General features: G+C 39.5%; 1 protein-coding gene across 1 annotated transcript in view; it reads left to right on the top strand.

The window, feature by feature from the left end:
- Positions 1–1,167: 1,167 nt before the first annotated feature.
- LOC149961213 (uncharacterized) overlaps positions 1,168–17,936 on the top strand; it is a 39,078-nt gene continuing 22,309 nt past the window's right edge. The window contains exons 1-12 of the mRNA XM_090159624.1: positions 1,168–1,185; positions 1,641–1,934; positions 2,007–2,210; positions 2,278–2,452; positions 3,163–3,291; positions 4,553–4,734; positions 5,824–6,560; positions 7,445–7,694; positions 12,241–12,520; positions 13,777–13,967; positions 15,577–15,818; positions 16,581–16,674. Of these exons, the coding sequence (XP_090015750.1) occupies positions 1,168–1,185; positions 1,641–1,934; positions 2,007–2,210; positions 2,278–2,452; positions 3,163–3,291; positions 4,553–4,734; positions 5,824–6,560; positions 7,445–7,694; positions 12,241–12,520; positions 13,777–13,967; positions 15,577–15,818; positions 16,581–16,674 (2,796 nt within the window). The remainder of the gene's footprint in view (positions 1,186–1,640; positions 1,935–2,006; positions 2,211–2,277; positions 2,453–3,162; positions 3,292–4,552; positions 4,735–5,823; positions 6,561–7,444; positions 7,695–12,240; positions 12,521–13,776; positions 13,968–15,576; positions 15,819–16,580; positions 16,675–17,936) is intronic.

Below are 17,936 nucleotides of genomic sequence, written 5' to 3'. Positions count from 1 at the left end.
ATATAACAGTTTTTACATGCGTAGAGAAAAATGCATTATGAAGTGCAAGTATTTTGTGCTTAGTTTACACCGCGCTAACGTAGTGTCACTCAATTGAGGCAAACATACCACAGTTTTTACGCGTGTATAGAATACATAAATATGACGTGTGTATAGTGGAAACTAAGATTTAGGCATAATGCTTAGTTTCCACCACGCTTAATGTAGTGTCACTCAATTTAGGCAAAATATAACAGTTTTTACATGCGTAGAGAAAAATGCATTAAGAAGTGCAAGTATTTTGTGCTTAGTTTACACCGCGCTAACGTAGTGTCACTCAATTGAGGCAAACATACCACAGTTTTTACGCGTGTATAGAATACATAAATATGACGTGCGTATAGTGGAAACTAAGATTTAGGCATAATGCTTAGTTTCCACCACGCTTAATGTAGTGCCACTCAATTTAGGCCAAATATAACAGTTTTTACATGCGTAGAGAAAAATGCATTATGAAGTGCAAGTATTTTGGGCTTAGTTTACACCGCGCTTAACGTAGTGTCACTCAATTGAGGCAAACATACCACAGTTTTTACGCGTGTATAGAATACATAAATATGACGTGCGTATAGTGGAAACTAAGATTTAGGCATAATGCTTAGTTTCCACCACGCTTAATGTAGTGTCACTCAATTTAGGCAAAATATAACAGTTTTTACATGCGTAGAGAAAAATGCATTATGAAGTGCAAGTATTTTGTGCTTAGTTTACACCGCGCTAACGTAGTGTCACTCAATTGAGGCAAACATACCACAGTTTTTACGCGTGTATAGAATACATAAATATGACGTGCGTATAGTGGAAACTAAGATTTAGGCATAATGCTTAGTTTCCACCACGCTTAATGTAGTGCCACTCAATTTAGGCCAAATATAACAGTTTTTACATGCGTAGAGAAAAATGCATTATGAAGTGCAAGTATTTTGGGCTTAGTTTACACCGCGCTTAACGTAGTGTCACTCAATTGAGGCAAACATACCACAGTTTTTACGCGTGTATAGAATACATAAATATGACGTGCGTATAGTGGAAACTAAGATTTAGGCATAATGCTTAGTTTCCACCACGCTTAATGTAGTGTCACTCAATTTAGGCAAAATATAACAGTTTTTACATGCGTAGAGAAAAATGCATTATGAAGTGCAAGTATTTTGTGCTTAGTTTACACCGCGCTAACGTAGTGTCACTCAATTGAGGCAAACATACCACAGTTTTTACGCGTGTATAGAATACATAAATATGACGTGTGTATAGTGGAAACTAAGATTTAGGCATAATGCTTAGTTTCCACCACGCTTAATGTAGTGTCACTCAATTTAGGCAAAATATAACAGTTTTTACATGCGTAGAGAAAAATACATTATGACGTGCTAGTGGAAACCGCAAGTATGTTATGCTCCAACAATCGCGTGTTACGTGCGCATAGTGGAAACTAAGATTTAGGCATAAAGCTTAGTTTCCACTAGTGCACTTAACGTTGTGTCACTCAACCTAGGCAACATACAAACGTTTTAGAAAACTACATTATGCTGCGCGCTAGTGGAAACTAAGCTTAATACATTTTTTGCGTCCTTGTGAAAACCATTCTTTAACCAATAAAGGAGCCCGGGCAAGAGAACAATGGCAAAACAACCTTCGCGATCGTGTTGAAAGAGGGTGAACATCTGAAAGTAGAGCTGGGTAAAACCTTGCATTACGCCTTGGATATTTATCTACCTCAAACGGACAAGTTGGACTTACAAGTGGAAATCTTCACCCGAGACTTCGGTGACTCCGAATACAATCCCACCCTGGCTATTTTCAACGTCACGATGGAGAAACAACCCAGTATTACCTACTTGGATGGTCAAGAACCCAAACTGGGATTGCAACTCAGCGAAATCATCGACAACGTGGTAAGTGATTAGCTTATAACGACATCTCTTAACGATTTTGGAAACTACAAATTAAATTCCACCACTACTCAGTACGAAAGAGTTTTCATCGATTTTGGAAATATGAAAAACGTGGACGAAAACAGTACGATTTCCATCGAATTTTCAATCGTCATGGTGCGAAACGCCGAAACCAAGTTCGACAAAGTGAATTACGTAACGGCCGGTGCGGAATTCGATAACCACACCTTGGTGTGGGTCGGACAATCCGAAATTCGAATCATTAGGCCGGAAGAGGTAATTGGACCAGTAATATTTGTGATCTAATAGTATCACGTTTCAATCGAGCGTTGTGTATAAATAGGAAACTCGAGCTGTAGAGGTGGATGTGGTCAGTCCCGAAACGATCGCCATGGAAACGGCCGGCATTTATAAAGTGGACGCCTATCTGGCCATACGATCTGATCTGGTCTATCTCGAAACTTCACTGGATAAGGAATCAGCCCAGTATTTCTCTCTGGGTCATATTGTCGTTTTATGTACGTTACCCTGTTTTTCAGTCCTAAAAATTTCAGTTTCGAATAGCTACCTACGGCGTTTACGGCGGCGCCGGGATCAGACTCTGATGTAGTAGTTTCATACGCCTTAAAGGCTAGGCGAAATTAAAGGGAGTATAACCTTTTCAGGAATTTGGGGCAATACATAATTCCTTCCCCTCATTTTTCTAACCACGTGTTACACGCAGGGTGAAATACAGTGGGTTTTTGAGGAATTATCCCACTAAAAGTATCCTTGGTTTGGTAGTGCTTTAATTTCTCATATCTACGAGAACGCCTTTCGTGAATCTAAAACCACTTACCTCATTATTAAGAATTTATATTTGAATAAATATCCAAACTACAAGGAAAATAATTAATTTATAGCTCGGATATTGTTGTTTATATGTTAATGAAGGGTACATTTAAAAAATAAACACCAAATATGAAATAATAAAGGTTTCAAGTGAGAAAACCTCTTCAGAATTGGGTGTTTCAATTCAATTCAATTCAGTTCAATTTTATTACTGGATATATAAAGTAGATACAATAATCAGGGTTTCTGGGGCTAAGTCGTTCTAGACTAGCGCCATGAGCGAGAAAAGAGAGACGCTATGGCGCACCCTACCAAATAAGGAGGGTTATACTCCCTTTAAGAAGTCGACATACTGTTAAAGCGATGGAAAATAATTAATTTTTCTTTACGTATATAGCATTTGGAGGAAACTACGCGCCTCTCCCCCAAGACATTTACCATTACAACCGTACCAGACTAGATTCGACCACCAACGATTTAACCTTTCAGAAAGCCGTGCTCAACTTGGGACTCGTAACCAATATAGGTATAATTAACCATATTTAAGCCTTAAAAACGATCAAGGACAAGTAATTTTTAAATGCTACGAAATTTAAAGTCCCGCTTTCCTCAGGTCATTTGACAATCAAAACTGGTATCACGTACTTGAACCAGTGTGAGGCATTAAATTTGAAGTTTAAATCAATAGATCTAAGAATTCTATTTTTTATTATTCGATTTTCCCCTGATACTATACATTTTTCTATTTGAAACCATCTCTCTAAACCTAATGGTTTTGCATGAGATAATTTGTGGAATGTTCTTGAAGACATAATTCAAGGTCATCCGAGTTTTCATTGTACAATATCAGGAAAGTGACCATAATGTATCAATTTCGTAACATTTAAAGATTTTGAATTATTAGCTCTTGGTCGTTTATTAATGGACCAGCCACTCTAGAAATCCGGTGTACATTTAGAAAAAATCGGTTAGTTGATTTCTAAAAATAAATATCCCAATAAAATTCCCAGAAAGATTTCTAAATTTCACAAACTCTTTGAAATAATAAAAAAACGAAAATAATCAGAAAAATTCCATAAAAATCGCAGAATCTTTAAATCGTAAAATCACTGCAGATCGAAAGAAATCTTTAGAAATAGGGTAATTCCTGAAAATCTTGGCTTCGTCAAAAATATTGGAAAATGTTTAATGGAAATCTTAAAAATCCAAGATTATTTTTGGAATCATCAAATTAATGTGAATAGAAATAAATCTTTGGAAAAACGACCTGGAAATTATAATTTTTTTAAATCATAAAATCACTAAAATTTGAAAGATATTTTTAGAAATAGAAGGAAATCTTTAGCAATCTTAATAGCTCTTTATATAAAATACGAGAGGTCACGTGATTACGTTGGATTTATCGTGCAGTTAAAGTTAGAGAGCGCGCGCATATATTGGTTTTTGTTGAGCTCGCGCGAAAACGCACGAGACCCTCTACACGGAAATATTAGGAACCGCGCGAGCCCGTTTACGCTAAAATATCAAGACGCGCGTGGAACTTTTTAACAAGTTGAATAAGACATAAATCGAGTTTATGCTAGCGTCAATTGGCTGTGATAGTTGAACGTCTCTTCTACGTCACGGAAATATTAGGAAGCGCGCGCTCCAAAAAATAACACTTCTCATACATGTATGCGTATATATTATTTTATAGAAAGAGCTATTCATAATACAATTTTGACTTGAGTGGTTGGCTCCTCAACCATGTATAACTGACAGATAAAATATAACATCCCTGAACGCAGGTACTTACGGGCAAGGCGCCCGAGAAGAAGAGAATAAAATTGAGATGAAATTTCTGGTCTACGTGCTGAACAACGCCAGTCCTCAGATGAAAGGCAGCGTCACCGTTTCGTTGAAAGTGGACCAGCAGATCATGTGGACCAAAGTGTTCCCGTTCACGGTAGCGCCGTACGAAGACAAAACGGTAACTAAATAATACAGAAGTTGAGGCCCATCTCTACCATTCGTCTAGGTAGGGCTAAGCCCTAGGGCGCCACGCTCTGGAGGGGCCTTATATATTTCTTTAATAATTTAAATGTAAAGTTTTCAATAACGACCCGCGGCAATATGAAAAATGGTGCCTGATATTATTAGCTCCGGGGCGACCGAAAGGTACAGATGATCCTGCTAATAATGGTAATAGCATAAGCCAGGAATAAATACCTCTACTTGGAATGCTTATCCTGGCGTATCGCGTATGGTAAGATCACTCTGACGGCTTTGGCCCCGCCTACGAGAGAAAAAATCCCCTCTGCGCGCGCTCCCCTCTCACGTTGTTGTTTGTTAAGTTAACATAGTGACGTCAAAAAAACCGTCAGCCACATCGAGACGAAAATCTGCCGCGATAAGCATTCCAAGTAGAGCTATGGATTCCTGCATAAGTGTATAATATTGTTCCATAAGTGTGACACTTCCTATTCTCAACATGCAAAAGTTTTACTGAGAGTTATTGACAAGACAGACTGCATGTCGGACTTCGTCGCCGTTTTGCATCCTTTAACAGCACCTCGCTAGGGGGCTCTCAGTAAAATATTCCCCAAAGTGACAAACTTGTGGAAAAATATTATAGACTTATGGTAGTAGGTAATAAGTGTAGGGAGCTGTTGGCTAGCGTGGCACCTAGGAGCAACAAACACAGCAGCCCGCCACACAAGGAGAACGCAACCCGTCAAAAGTCGTGCATTTTCTTGTTTACATTTTTCATTGGTTAGACGCGGTAGCGCCTTCTGCCGTCGGAAGGGGAAAATTCGGTAATTGTCTTCCCCCCGCCCGTAAAACGTTCATTGTAAAGGCTCGGCCAATGAAATTTGTACACAAGGCTAGCTGCGTTCTCCTTGTGTTTTTTGCTCCTAGGTGGCACAAAGGACTTTCCACCACCCTCCTACGCCGCTACGCGTTGTAATCCGGCCACCCAAATTAATGGGCTTAAAAGTCGCTTGGCGATTTAGGCCTAAGGTGGTGCCTTAGGTATTAGCCTATAGCTGATGATTATAATTTTTTGTCTAAATCTTAGCCGGGCAATCTGCTCGAAAGTTCATCCAAAAGCGACCGCTCGATGGTGTCCGGAGGCGATTTGGTGGTACTGACCATCGAGAGTCATCTGGAAGGGCCGGGTTTCTTCGACTACTTAGTCGAAGTCCACGCCCCCAACGACACCGACGCCCCTCAGCTGCAACCGTGCAGCGGGAGAGCCATCAAAGGTGGTCCCGGATTCAATGTACCATTCGTGAATTCCACGTTGATCTCTCCAGGAAATAAAAACTCCAAATACCTCTTCAAATTCGGCAGAGTGCAAGTGACCGATCAGATCGCCACTCTGACCAAATCCGACTGCACCATTAGAGTCAAGATCATCTTTACGGTGCAAGCTAGTACCAACACACCCAACGGGACCCAATTGACGCCAACCATCTTCATCAGTACCTCTGGAGAATGGAAAGAATTTAAACCGGAAGCGGTGACCGTAATCACCCGGACAGACTTGCAAGTGCCGTCTCTGAACCTGCAGAACGCCGCTAGTTGGTCAAATCTGTATCAAGGCGGCGCTGTCGTCATGAACCTTACCATCGCTTTGCTTCCCGGAGCTAGTTACAACGAGGTCTTCCTGGAGGTCACAGGACCTTTGCAAGAGAAACGCTTACCTGGTTTCCAAGTATGCAAAGCCAGTATTTTCCAAGTGGGCAAGGAGCTGCCCTGTTTAGTTTTGGCCAAGGATAAAATTAACGAGGAATCAACGTTGTACCTTTCCACGTAAGTTACTTACGTCTAGGAGCGACAAACACAGCACCGCACACAAGGATAACTCAATCCGTTAAAAGTCGTGCATTTTGTTGCGTACATATTTCATTGGTTAGACGCTTTAGCGCCTGCTGCCATTGGATGGGGAAAATTCGGAAATTGTCTTCCCCCCTGCCCGTAAAACGTTCAGCGTAAAGGTTCGTCCAATGATATTTGTACACAACACTGCCTTAGCGTGTTTAAAGGCTAGCTGCGTTCTCCTTGTGTTTGTTGCTCCTTGCTTACATCATGATTGTTCATTTCCAATGTAAATATCGAACTGCATGCGTTCGGTAGTTTGCCTTCAGTAGTACTCGCTATTATGGGAAGGCCATAGCAACCTATATGCTATCAAGGCCCGTGCCTGCTATCTCGTAAGGGGGGTATTTTATCTGTATAGGATTGCACTTTTTCCCGACAGGTGGCCGGCGTTTTCAAATATATTTAAGAAGCCCGTTCGCATTCATGGTTGACCTTAACTATGTGGCTAACATTGGTTGTATTCAAATAAGACAATCTACTAAGCTAGAAAATTTAAGATAATATAAAATATTTATTTACCATAATGTTTTACATAAAATTATTTAAAAAGAACATTTAATCTTTCTGTACTGAAAATTTTCCGCAATTCGGAAAATTTTCCGCATTTTATTTTTCCGGAAAATTAACAACACTAGTTCAAACAAATTACAGGGGTTGACGTGTCAAAACCAGCCTTTATAGAAGCCACAATAATTTGGTGTCTTAGACCTTTGGCCGACATTATAAGTTTTTGATAAGATTTAAAAAAAAACCGCAATAAAGCGTTTAGATTATGAAAAAATACCATTTCCAGTGCAATTATCTTTTTCCAATAGTGATAACACAACCAAAGTACCAAATTTGGGGCGCATGATCTTCGGGACCATGAGCGCGTTAACAGTGGCCGATAAAGACCCCAAAGAGAGAGAGTTGCAAATCGTCATCGCGGCCGGAATACCCCCCGAAAGCCCGGTCAAGAGCAAAGGCACCTATTCCATCACCGTCGGTTTGGGCGTCGGCAAAGACACCATCTGGTCCGCCATCGCCAACTACTCGCTCTCACCCACCACGCCGTCCCTCAAAAAGGTAACCCTTTTTATGAACACCAGAAGATATTTATTTCTACTTAAAGGGGAAGGGCCAAGATTTTCCAAATATCGCCTTATTTGCGTATCAAAAGATCAACAAGACGTTCAATATACTTACACGTACCTTATTTTGTCTTGAAATAATAGTTTTTGGCCTAAAAAGTTGAAATAACGACAAGTATTTTGGTTTGAATTTTCGCCGCCATCTTAAGGCGTATCGCCAGCGCCAGCAGCACCTTAGTGAGCGATTTTCGAACTATCCTAACTTTTAAAATAACTGGAACGCGCCGCGCGTGCCAAACAAATCTTTCGCGTCTTCAGCAGCGCGCGCTTTTATGTAGTTTTTCTGTCTCATCGATTTCTCACCAGGTGTCGCAGCGGACACGCGCTTTTCAATTTCCCGAAATATCTTTATTTTATTAAAAATTAACCGCTTAATATTTTTTTACGCGGTTTTCGCCATGAATTTTAGTTTTGAACGGGTTATAGGGCTATCTAAGTGGTAAAAGCTTGACCGTTCCCCTTTAAGGCTGGTTCACACGGGCAGTGTTTTCTTGGTTTTCTCTATTTCTCGTTGTTCTGGCGCACGGGAAAGCGACTGTACACACGGATAAAATTTGTGGGCTTTTAACAGGGCTCCCACATTTAAAATTCCCCTCTTGCGATCTTGGACTACTCCAAGTTGCGATAATTTCATTTAAGGGGGAAGAATACAGTAAAAGCATCTTTTTGAACGTTTCTGTTTTAACAATTACATAATTGAATTATATTTTTCTTATTAGGCTGAACCTTCCTCTAGTGCTTAAAATAAATTTGAAAATTGTAATATTAATAGTTAAAGAGATATAAGGTCCTAACTAAAGGGTAGTTTGGGCGCTTGCCCAACTTGTTTAGCTCCGGGGGTCCGAATTAAAACGTAATAACTTAATTACTTTTAAATTTAAAATTGTAAAAAATATTTTAGGCACTAAACAAGAGGCTGTTCTACACTTAAATATTAATTTTATAAGTTAAAATACAAAATTAAAAGAGTTCAGCTTGAAATAGCGCGAAAGTAGACAATGGCCACAGTAGTCTTCCCCCTTAACGAAAAATCCCTTTTATCCCCTTTTTGACTTGGAAATGCCCAGTTTTATCCCTCGCTATATTTTGAAACTTTAATACTAATTTATATAAATATTCAGTTTAATTCTGAAAATAATTACAAATATAAAGCTTTATTTATTACAAAATTACTTACATTTGAATAATTTTGCAAAAATTTATCCTCAAAAGTCGCAAATGAAAATTTTGATCATGACTATCATTACTATCAAACGAATTGATAATATTTTTTACATCTGTGACTCATAACATATCCATGGACTAAATATCCAATTAGAGTAGACTAGAACAGGCAATGTTATCAGAAAAGCTAAAAAATCCATTTCTTCCCGTGCAAAGAACACATTTCCCCTTTTTTCCCGTTTTCCCTCTTAAATTGCATTATTCGCTTTTAGCATTTTGGAAGTTTGAAAAATCCCGGAAAAGGTAAAAATCCCCCGCATGAGCGTTATGCCGTCATGTGACAGACGCAAAAATTCGTAAGCCTACTTTTAAAGACTTTCAAATCGCTACTTATGTTACGTGACAGCCTAAAGGCTGTCGCACACTACAGAAAAAAATCTTGAAATTGGTACTGGCATCAAAACTTCTTTTGGGGGGAAAATGTTTTCGTTATCGGCGTCGGGGAATTTTGCTGTCGATACCGGTGAATTTTTTCATGCAGTCGCACACTAGGAGGAAGCACTGCTACAAAATACACGAGACCAGGAGAGCGCGCATCCGTTTGTTTTGGGTCCGTATTGTAGATATTACGTTTTAATTTGATTTTCTAGACGTATAACTGTTATATAATTTAGTGAAACATTCTTATTTGATAAAGCTGCGTAGTTAGAATTTACTAAGGTAAGAAAAAATACTAAATTATTTGCTATGGATATAAGAATATTACGTCAAATCGGTCACATCCCTACCGTTTTCTAATAAAATGGACATAATATCATTTTCTGCCATGTTTTTACTGACCGAATACGGATAACAAATAAACCCTTTCGAAAGAAAGAAATATCCCAACACGCCGGTGTTTCAAAAGTTGTCTAATATTTTCTTGCTCCCAATTGGTTGAAGAGATAAGGAATGCCGTGACGTCAGAGCGGTTCTCCGAGAGGAGCGACAAAAAGTTGAGACTAGTTGAACTCGGTACGGGTGACGGATTTCGTCCGAGCGCGTGATCGCCAGTATCAGACTCATATTTTACTCGCATAGTGTGCGATATACATCGCCGATAGCAGCGCTGGTTTTGGTACCAGCAACTGTTGCCGGTACGGGAAACTACATAGTGTGCGACAGCCTTAACGTTCGCTGATTGGTCGAGCTCAAAGTGCTTCAAAGAACCGGGAAAATAAAGTTGAGATATTTCAACATTTAAATCTGGCAAATTTTGTCCGTGTGTACAGTCGTTTTCCCGTGCGCCAGAACAACGGAAAAAGGTGATAAAACGAGAAAATAGAGAAAATCAGGAAAACACTGCCATCTAGGAGCAACAAACACAGCACTGCCCTAACAAGGAGAACTCAACCCGTCAAAAGTCGTGGATTTTCTTGTGTACGTTTCCATTGGTTAGACGCTTTAGCGCCTGCTGCCGTCGGAAGGGGAAAATTCGGAAATTGTCTTCCCCTTTTTCGTAAAACGTTCAGCTTAAAGGCTCGTCCAATAAAATTTGTACACAACACTGCTTTAGCGTGTTTAAAGGCTAGCTGCGTTCTCCTTGTGTTTGTTGCTCCTAGTTGCCATTGGGAGAATCCGAGAATGACAATGTTGAGATTAATTTTAGGTCCTTCCCCATAAACCCAAAATTAACTCGGGTCTGATATTTTAAGCCCAGTTCACACTATACCATTAATTGGGTCACTTAATTGAAAGCAACTAATTGTAAGCAAGAAAATTGAATAGTGTGAACAGAAAAATTGTAACCATTGTTCCAACTTTTTCTGTTCACACTGTACAATTTTCTTGCTTACAATTAGTGGATTTCAATTAAGTGGCCCAATTAATGCTATGTGCAACGCGTTTTGAAATTTTTAATGTTTAGGCTTAGTTTCTCTTTTAGATTTGACAGTCGCCAGCCAGATTTCCCGCACGGTACTGATGAGTTCCAAATAGAACGAAACCGGTCTACCGTTGGAATTTCTGGCTATTTTATTTATTTTTAATTTAGTTTATTACTCGAAGATCTATTTGATCCGAGTTTCGCGTTTTTGGTTTTGCTAGAAGACCTATTGGTACGAGTTATTAGTAAGTTTTTTAATTTCTTCACATTTGTTTAGGATTTAGCTATATTATCCCTTTTAATTATGGACTAATCTACTTTTTCGCGTATTTTATCATCCTTCTCACAGTCCATAGTGGTTTCTTCTAACTCAATTAATTGTATAGTGTGAACTGGGCTTTAGAGATGTGTCTTGTGACGTAAGAGCTACATTTTAACAAGCTGGGCAAGACCACGGCTTCAACTTTCACGACAATCACGTTGTTTAGGGAACCAATATTAGATTTGATTGATACTTAAGGAAGGAAGGGGGGGGGGAAACACGCGAGGTAGATTGGCAGAACTACTCAAAATTGTCTCAACATAACTAAATATATTAATGAGCTCATGGACCAAGAACTTAAGGGTACTCACTGTTCAGGCTTTAAAAAGCACGCGTGAATACTGGGAATAGGAAAATCACGGTTCATTTAGTTTAATGCGGACAAACTTGGTGTCGCTGAAGTCGATTTCCGGCGTAGTTTCGTAGAGAAGCTGGAGCGATAACGTTCAATTTTGACAAAATGGCGCCGTTATTGTTGGTTAAATTATTAGGCTTAGTAAGTTTTAGAACTTTTATTTGACAAATTGGTTCTTTAAAAGTTTAAGTAATGGCATAAATCTACAATATTGTTCCATAAGTTTGTCACTTTGAGGAATATTTTACTGAGAGCTAGTAACGGAGTGACGTCATCGAAAGTAGAAAATCTCCCCCTAGCGAGGCGTTGTTAAAGGCTACGTGTGACGCGTTAGCAAGCGGACGCAAAACGGCGACGAAGCCCGTAATGCAGTCCGTCTCGCGAATAGCTCTCAGTAAAACTTTTGCATGTGAAGAATAATAAGTTTCACGCTTATGTAACAATATTATACACTTATCGTAATGGTAATTAACAATTGTGTGAAGTAAAAATAACCAGTAAGCCACGTATGGCTGAGGTTTTTTAATCAAATTCAGTGGAATCCATTTCATTTCTAAACTTCAGAAATTTCATGAACTAAGCCTAACCTAACTTAATTGCACGTACTGTCGCCTAAGCCCCTACTAAGCCTCTCGTAGTGATAGTTGAACAGTATTCTTGAGGCGCTTCAAAGTGGCTTCCGATTTAGGCCACGCCTACCGGGTCACAATATCTGTAACAGTGAGTCCCCTTAGATTCTTGGCCCATGTTGAGCTTGACTTGATTCCTCCGAACAGAACGACCATCCCGTGGCCACGGCGAAATTGAAATCAAACGGCGTGTTTCGAGTGGGTCAAGCGTTAGAGTTTGAACTTGAAATCAAAACGAACCCGTTGACCATTGGTCAATACGACATTGAGCTAGCCACCGACTCGTCCGAGCTGCAGATTTGCGCTTTGAGGGTCAACCACATCGGGAAGAATCTACCTTGTCTCGACGGCGAAACCTTGGCCACCTACACCCACAAAGAGCCCAAGTCATCCGGAAACCTGTTTTTTAGCGCCATCAGTAACTTAGGTGAGCATCTTGGAAGCAGGATTTTTGGATGGAGAGGTCAGCGTATATCTGCTGTTCAACGAATACCCGTTTGTCAAAAGCGTAGTGTGCTCCTGGTGAAGGAAATTCCATTAGTACGTGGAGGGGAAAATATCACTTTTTTTTTGTCGCGCCATCTAACGACCACTGGTAGAACTTTATGATTTTAAGCTCGTTAATTATAGTGACTACAGTGCGCCATCTATTGAAACTTAACATTTTGATATATTATAAAAATTCTGTTTAAATATGATATGGTTATTAAAAATAATTAAGAAGACTAAATAATTATATTTATGTAGAGTTGTTAATTTTAAGGAAAAATTAAACGCGGAAAAGTTTCAGGAAAATTTAACAATTTATTACTTTTTAAGGGTTTTTATTCTAGACTAGTCTAGAGGTTTAGTTTTACTTTTGTATTCTACAAAATGAGGCGAAAATGACGCGAAATTACAATTTGCGAACAAAATTAGAAAATATAGAAAATTTTCCGACTTACAACTCTAGTTAATTTATTGATACCATATAATATTTTTAATATGATTTCGTATATTTAGTTCGGAGTACCAGTATAGATGGCGCAAAACAGCACAATTATATTAATTAAAAGAAAAGGTTGAAACCTTTCATTAACCATTTTATACCTTGAATTCTTAAATATAATGTTTTTATTTTAACTTTGACTATGCTGCAGATTGGAGGGCTTTCAAGCTTCTATTTAATAACGGCGCGCGACGCACGATCGGTTGCACCTTCCAATTAACACGTGACACCGTTGTGTGGCGCCATCTGCAGAATAATCGGAGAAACATTTTCCCAGTGGCGGCGTCAGGATTTCAAGAGGTGTAGGCTATTATTGTTTCTCAAGTGTGGGCCCTCTTTTCGACTTTCACAAATTTTACAGAATGTAAATGGTCGTGCTTGGGGCCCTACAGGTTAAAGTGAGGAGGCGATTCTGGGGCCCCTTAAAATCGAGTTGTGGGCCCCCAAGTAAAATGAATGGTAGCTTACCCTTGGCGCCGCCACTGCATTTTTCTCGTTATCTTATTAACAAGGACTTTAAAGATTTTATTATGACAAAGTGAGATTTTATACCGGCCTGAAACTGAAAAACGCTCGCTGAAAAATGAGTTGAGCAAAAAATAGGGATTGCGCTGACCTCTCCATTAAAATTTCGAATTCTATAGTAAGGCGAAAAGTTTATAGGTACGAATAAAATTACACGACATTTCCAACAGCTTTCTTCTCGAGCAACGAGCTATCCAACATGGACGACAACATTCTGCTGCTGAACGCCGTAATACTCATTAACCCCAATGCCAACAAAAACAAGTCCGTCGCGTGGACGCTCAATTACGGTTCACAGAGGAAACTCACCGGCACTGTACCCGTTCCAGTGGCCGGCAAAGTCGGAACGGCGCCTGAGATCGTAACTTGATCTTAAACATAAAACCATAAGTAACGTCATATAAATAAGTGTGACATTTTTCATTGTTTTAATGATAATTTCCTTACCGAAATCTTTATCGACACTGACACTCTCGACCAGCTCTGAACTGCAAATGAACTGAGCAGCAGGGTTGTTCAAAATGCATTTTGCATTTTGAGTTAGAAAACGTATTTTCCATTTTATATTTTGAGTTTCTAGGGAAATATTTTTCATTTTACATTTGCATTTGGGGGGTATGATATGTGGAAAAACATTTTCAAAATGCTTTTTCAAAGTGTTCTTACTCTGGTACCATCAACGCAGCTCTTGTAGAGAAAGTTCGTCTGCTATTTACTCCCAAGTAATCATGGTCTACGTTCAGCAGCAATCAACGGAAAAAAACCCGATGGATTTGATATTTTCCGCCGATGAGCTTTTTCGTCATAATGACGTCGTAAGTTGCTGAACGCTTTTATCCAGTCATCGGTGTTTTTAAAATGGCGAAGCTTTTATAGTAGTTTTACGTCAGTAATGACGTCAGTCATCGGAAAAACCGGCTCTTCCAGCCGATGACTTTGGTGAGTAACCGATGACTATCGTGACGTCAAAACCGGAAACGCGAAAAAGCGTACAGTAGGAAACCGATGTCACCGATAAACATTCGTACAGTGCCACCACTTTGTTTCATTATTTACTAATTAATTATTAATTGTTAATTGTTAATTATTAATTAACTACCAATTAATTATTAATTATTACAAACTAACTGCATTTGTAAAAAAAATTGAATTTTGTATTTTTATTTTGAGCTGCGTAAACCATTTTAAATTTAGCATTTAGAAAAACCAATTTTCGAAATGAATTTCGTATTTTGCATTTTGAGTTATGGAATAAGTATTTTGAACAACCCTGCAAGTAGTTTATTATCGTCCTTGTCAGTAGCATATTTTAGCTTAATAATATTTTAGACACTAGAGGGCTCTGTGTAGAACTATACCTTGATTGCGCATAAGCTCTGAAAATCAGTTCGGTTAAAATATTCGGAAATTGTCGTTCTTATCGATAATATGTTACTTATGATATAACCTTAGCGAATTCTACCATGAAATTATATATTTATACACTTGGAATGGCTAAAGGAGACTACGGTGTTTCAGACGATTCCCAAAGAAATAGGCGTGGTTTATAGGAAAGATTTTGTCTCTCTCCGTGGTGCGCTAAGTTGTCGTCGATTCAACGTTAAGCCTAGGCTAGAACAGAAATTCATTAGTTCATTTATTTTTTTCTGTATCTAAATACGTGATTTTGTGGAAACTAGGCCAGTTTGGTGTAGAACATTACTAAAATTCTCAAAGAACTTCAGTGTAGTTCCTTAAATCGATTTTCTGATAAATTAATTTTCAGAGTGAACGTCGTCCATTTTTTTTTCGGCGGCGGTGAATTTTTTACCAACAAAAACAATTCACGCCACGCGTTACCTTTGACCCGTTTCTTCAGCTGCATTCACAGCAGGGTAACAATGGACTCAATGGAGCCTGAAACATTCCAAGTGTACACATATATAATTTCCCTATTCCATGCAATGTCAATGCTAACTAATCGTTTATAGGAATACGCGATACCGAAAGACGTCACAGTGAAACCGGAAACAGCGACGGTCAGTTTTGGCAAACCTTTTTTCCTGGACATCGAGTTCGAGTTTAACCTGTACGCGGTGGCCCCGATGGTCATCAAAGTGGCCAGCGACCCCCAGAGGGCACCCTACCAAGTTTGCCACGCCGGACTCGCTTTCCACGGTCACAACTATCCATGTTTGAAGCAGAAGTTTATTGAAATAAGTCTCAATTCCAGGTACGATAGTTATACGGAGTAAAGAATGTACTCATTTAAACAGAGAATATAGGGCAGCACCCTGTTCATCTTGTGATTATAGCAAGAAAAACCACGCCTATCCGTCTTTCCGCGTGTAATCTTTGCCACAAACTCCGCGTTTAATATTTCACACATTCTTCCACGCCCCTACGCCTTTCATCGTGCAGTCTTTATCCCCTTTCTTCCACGCCCCTACGCCTTTCCTCGTGCAATCTTTATCCCCTTTCTTCCACGCCTCTACGCCTTTCCTCGTGCAATCTTTCTCCCCTTTCTGCCACGCCCCTACACCTTTCATCGTGCAATCTTTCTCCCCTTTCTGCCACGCCCCTACGCCTTTCCTCGTGCAATCTTTCTCCCCTTTCTGCCACGCCCCTACGCCTTTCCTCGTGCAAACTTTCTCCCCTTTCTTCCACGCCTCTACGCCTTTCATCGTGCAATCTTTCTCCCCTTTCTGCCACGCCCCTACGCCTTTCCTCGTGCAATCTCTCTCCATTTTCTGACACGCCCCTACGCCTTTCCTCGTGCAATCTTTCTCCCCTTTCTGCCATGCCCCTACTTTCACTGTTCCCCGAACAGGGGGAAGACACTCCGGCAGGCTCTCTTTCCATGTAGGCGGATAATATCTTACAGGAATCCTGAAAAAGGAGGCCATAGCTGTTCTCTGCGCACATGAATATATTCTTGAAAGATAATGTCAGAAGCTAAAGATTACGGGTTAACCACAAAACGTGTCGTTTTCAGTAATCCAGAAAAATCAACAATGAATAATTCTATCACCTACAATCTTGGAACGCTTTGCCACACATATACCACTCCGGATCCAATGGAAAATAAAGTAAGGGAAAATAGGCCACTTCAGTATTTATTGTGGCGCCATCTACGGCAGCTATTTCGAAAACCGAAACAATTTATGTTTTGTAAAAAAAGCAAAGAAAAAGATTATTACATACTTACAAGGAGACATCCCGAATTGTAACCCACCGATTTTGTTCAAACGCGGGGGATTGGTAGACTTTCGTGTATCATGAAAAATCCTAAAGGGAATTTATTCAATGGGCAACCGTTTTGCCATGGCAACGAAAAATGTTTTTGACAACACAAAATATTAAATTTTCCCATTGAAAATAACATGGGATTTTGACCTCAAATTGATCAAAAGTTGATCAATTTTGTTGTTTTTTTTTGTCAATTTTTATCTATTTTTCTATTTTTGGCATTTTCGAAATTTTGAAATTTGTTAAAATATTTCACAGGGGGGGGGGGTCCTAGGAATCGGTCAGAATCCCATGTTATTTTCAATGGGAAAATTTCCATTTGTTGTTGTCAAAAACATTTTTCGTTGCCATGGCAAAACGGTTGCCCATTGAATAAATTCCCTTTAGGATTTTTCAAGTTACATGAAGGTCTACCAATCCCCCGAGTTTGAACAAAAGCGATTGGTTACACTTCGGGATGTCTCCTTGTTAGTGTTTTCTGACAGTAGATGGCGCTATCATCTATTATTTTTGTCATTAGAAAAGATATGTGTGGATTAAATTAGAAGTAGCCTTTTTAGTTTGCATAGATAGATGAGCTTTTAAGCTGCTAAATCCCAAATCAACTACTTAGCAGACGAAAATTCTGTAGTTAAACGGGGGGAGGGGTGGGGAGTGGTTAACACTTTCGCAACGAGAGGAGCCGGTTTCGATCCCAGAATGCGGCACTGGGTGAAAACTCGGAACAACTCCTTCCGCGTTGAGTCTGCAAGTTCTCTCCCCACTGGTTTAAGGGGTTTTCCCTCGAGTTCTTCGGTTTCCCCTTCCTTAAGAACTTGTTGAGGTTAACGCAAAAAAGTTAGTGTAGGGAGCTGTTAGCTCGCGTGGCATGCAGGGCTGGCCACCACCCTCCTACGCGTTGTAACCCGGCCACCTGAATTAATGACTTTAAAAGTTGCTTGATGACTTAGGGCTAATGTAGTGCCTTGCTGATTATTACAATTACTAGTTTCTCACGTTGACTACTACGTGGCTCTATCTAAACTGAAAAGGCTAATATCACGTTACACTTACAATTTTAAGCGCACACTTACGTGAAAAAGAATTATAAACTTACGACAGC

This window comes from Leiobunum rupestre, chromosome 1 (assembly GCF_980474605.1).
Source record: "Leiobunum rupestre chromosome 1, qqLeiRupe1.1.hap1, whole genome shotgun sequence".
In the NCBI taxonomy this organism is placed as follows: Eukaryota; Metazoa; Arthropoda; class Arachnida; order Opiliones; family Sclerosomatidae; genus Leiobunum; species Leiobunum rupestre.
Note: the sequence above shows the minus strand (reverse complement) of the source record. Positions and strands in the feature narration are given on the sequence as shown.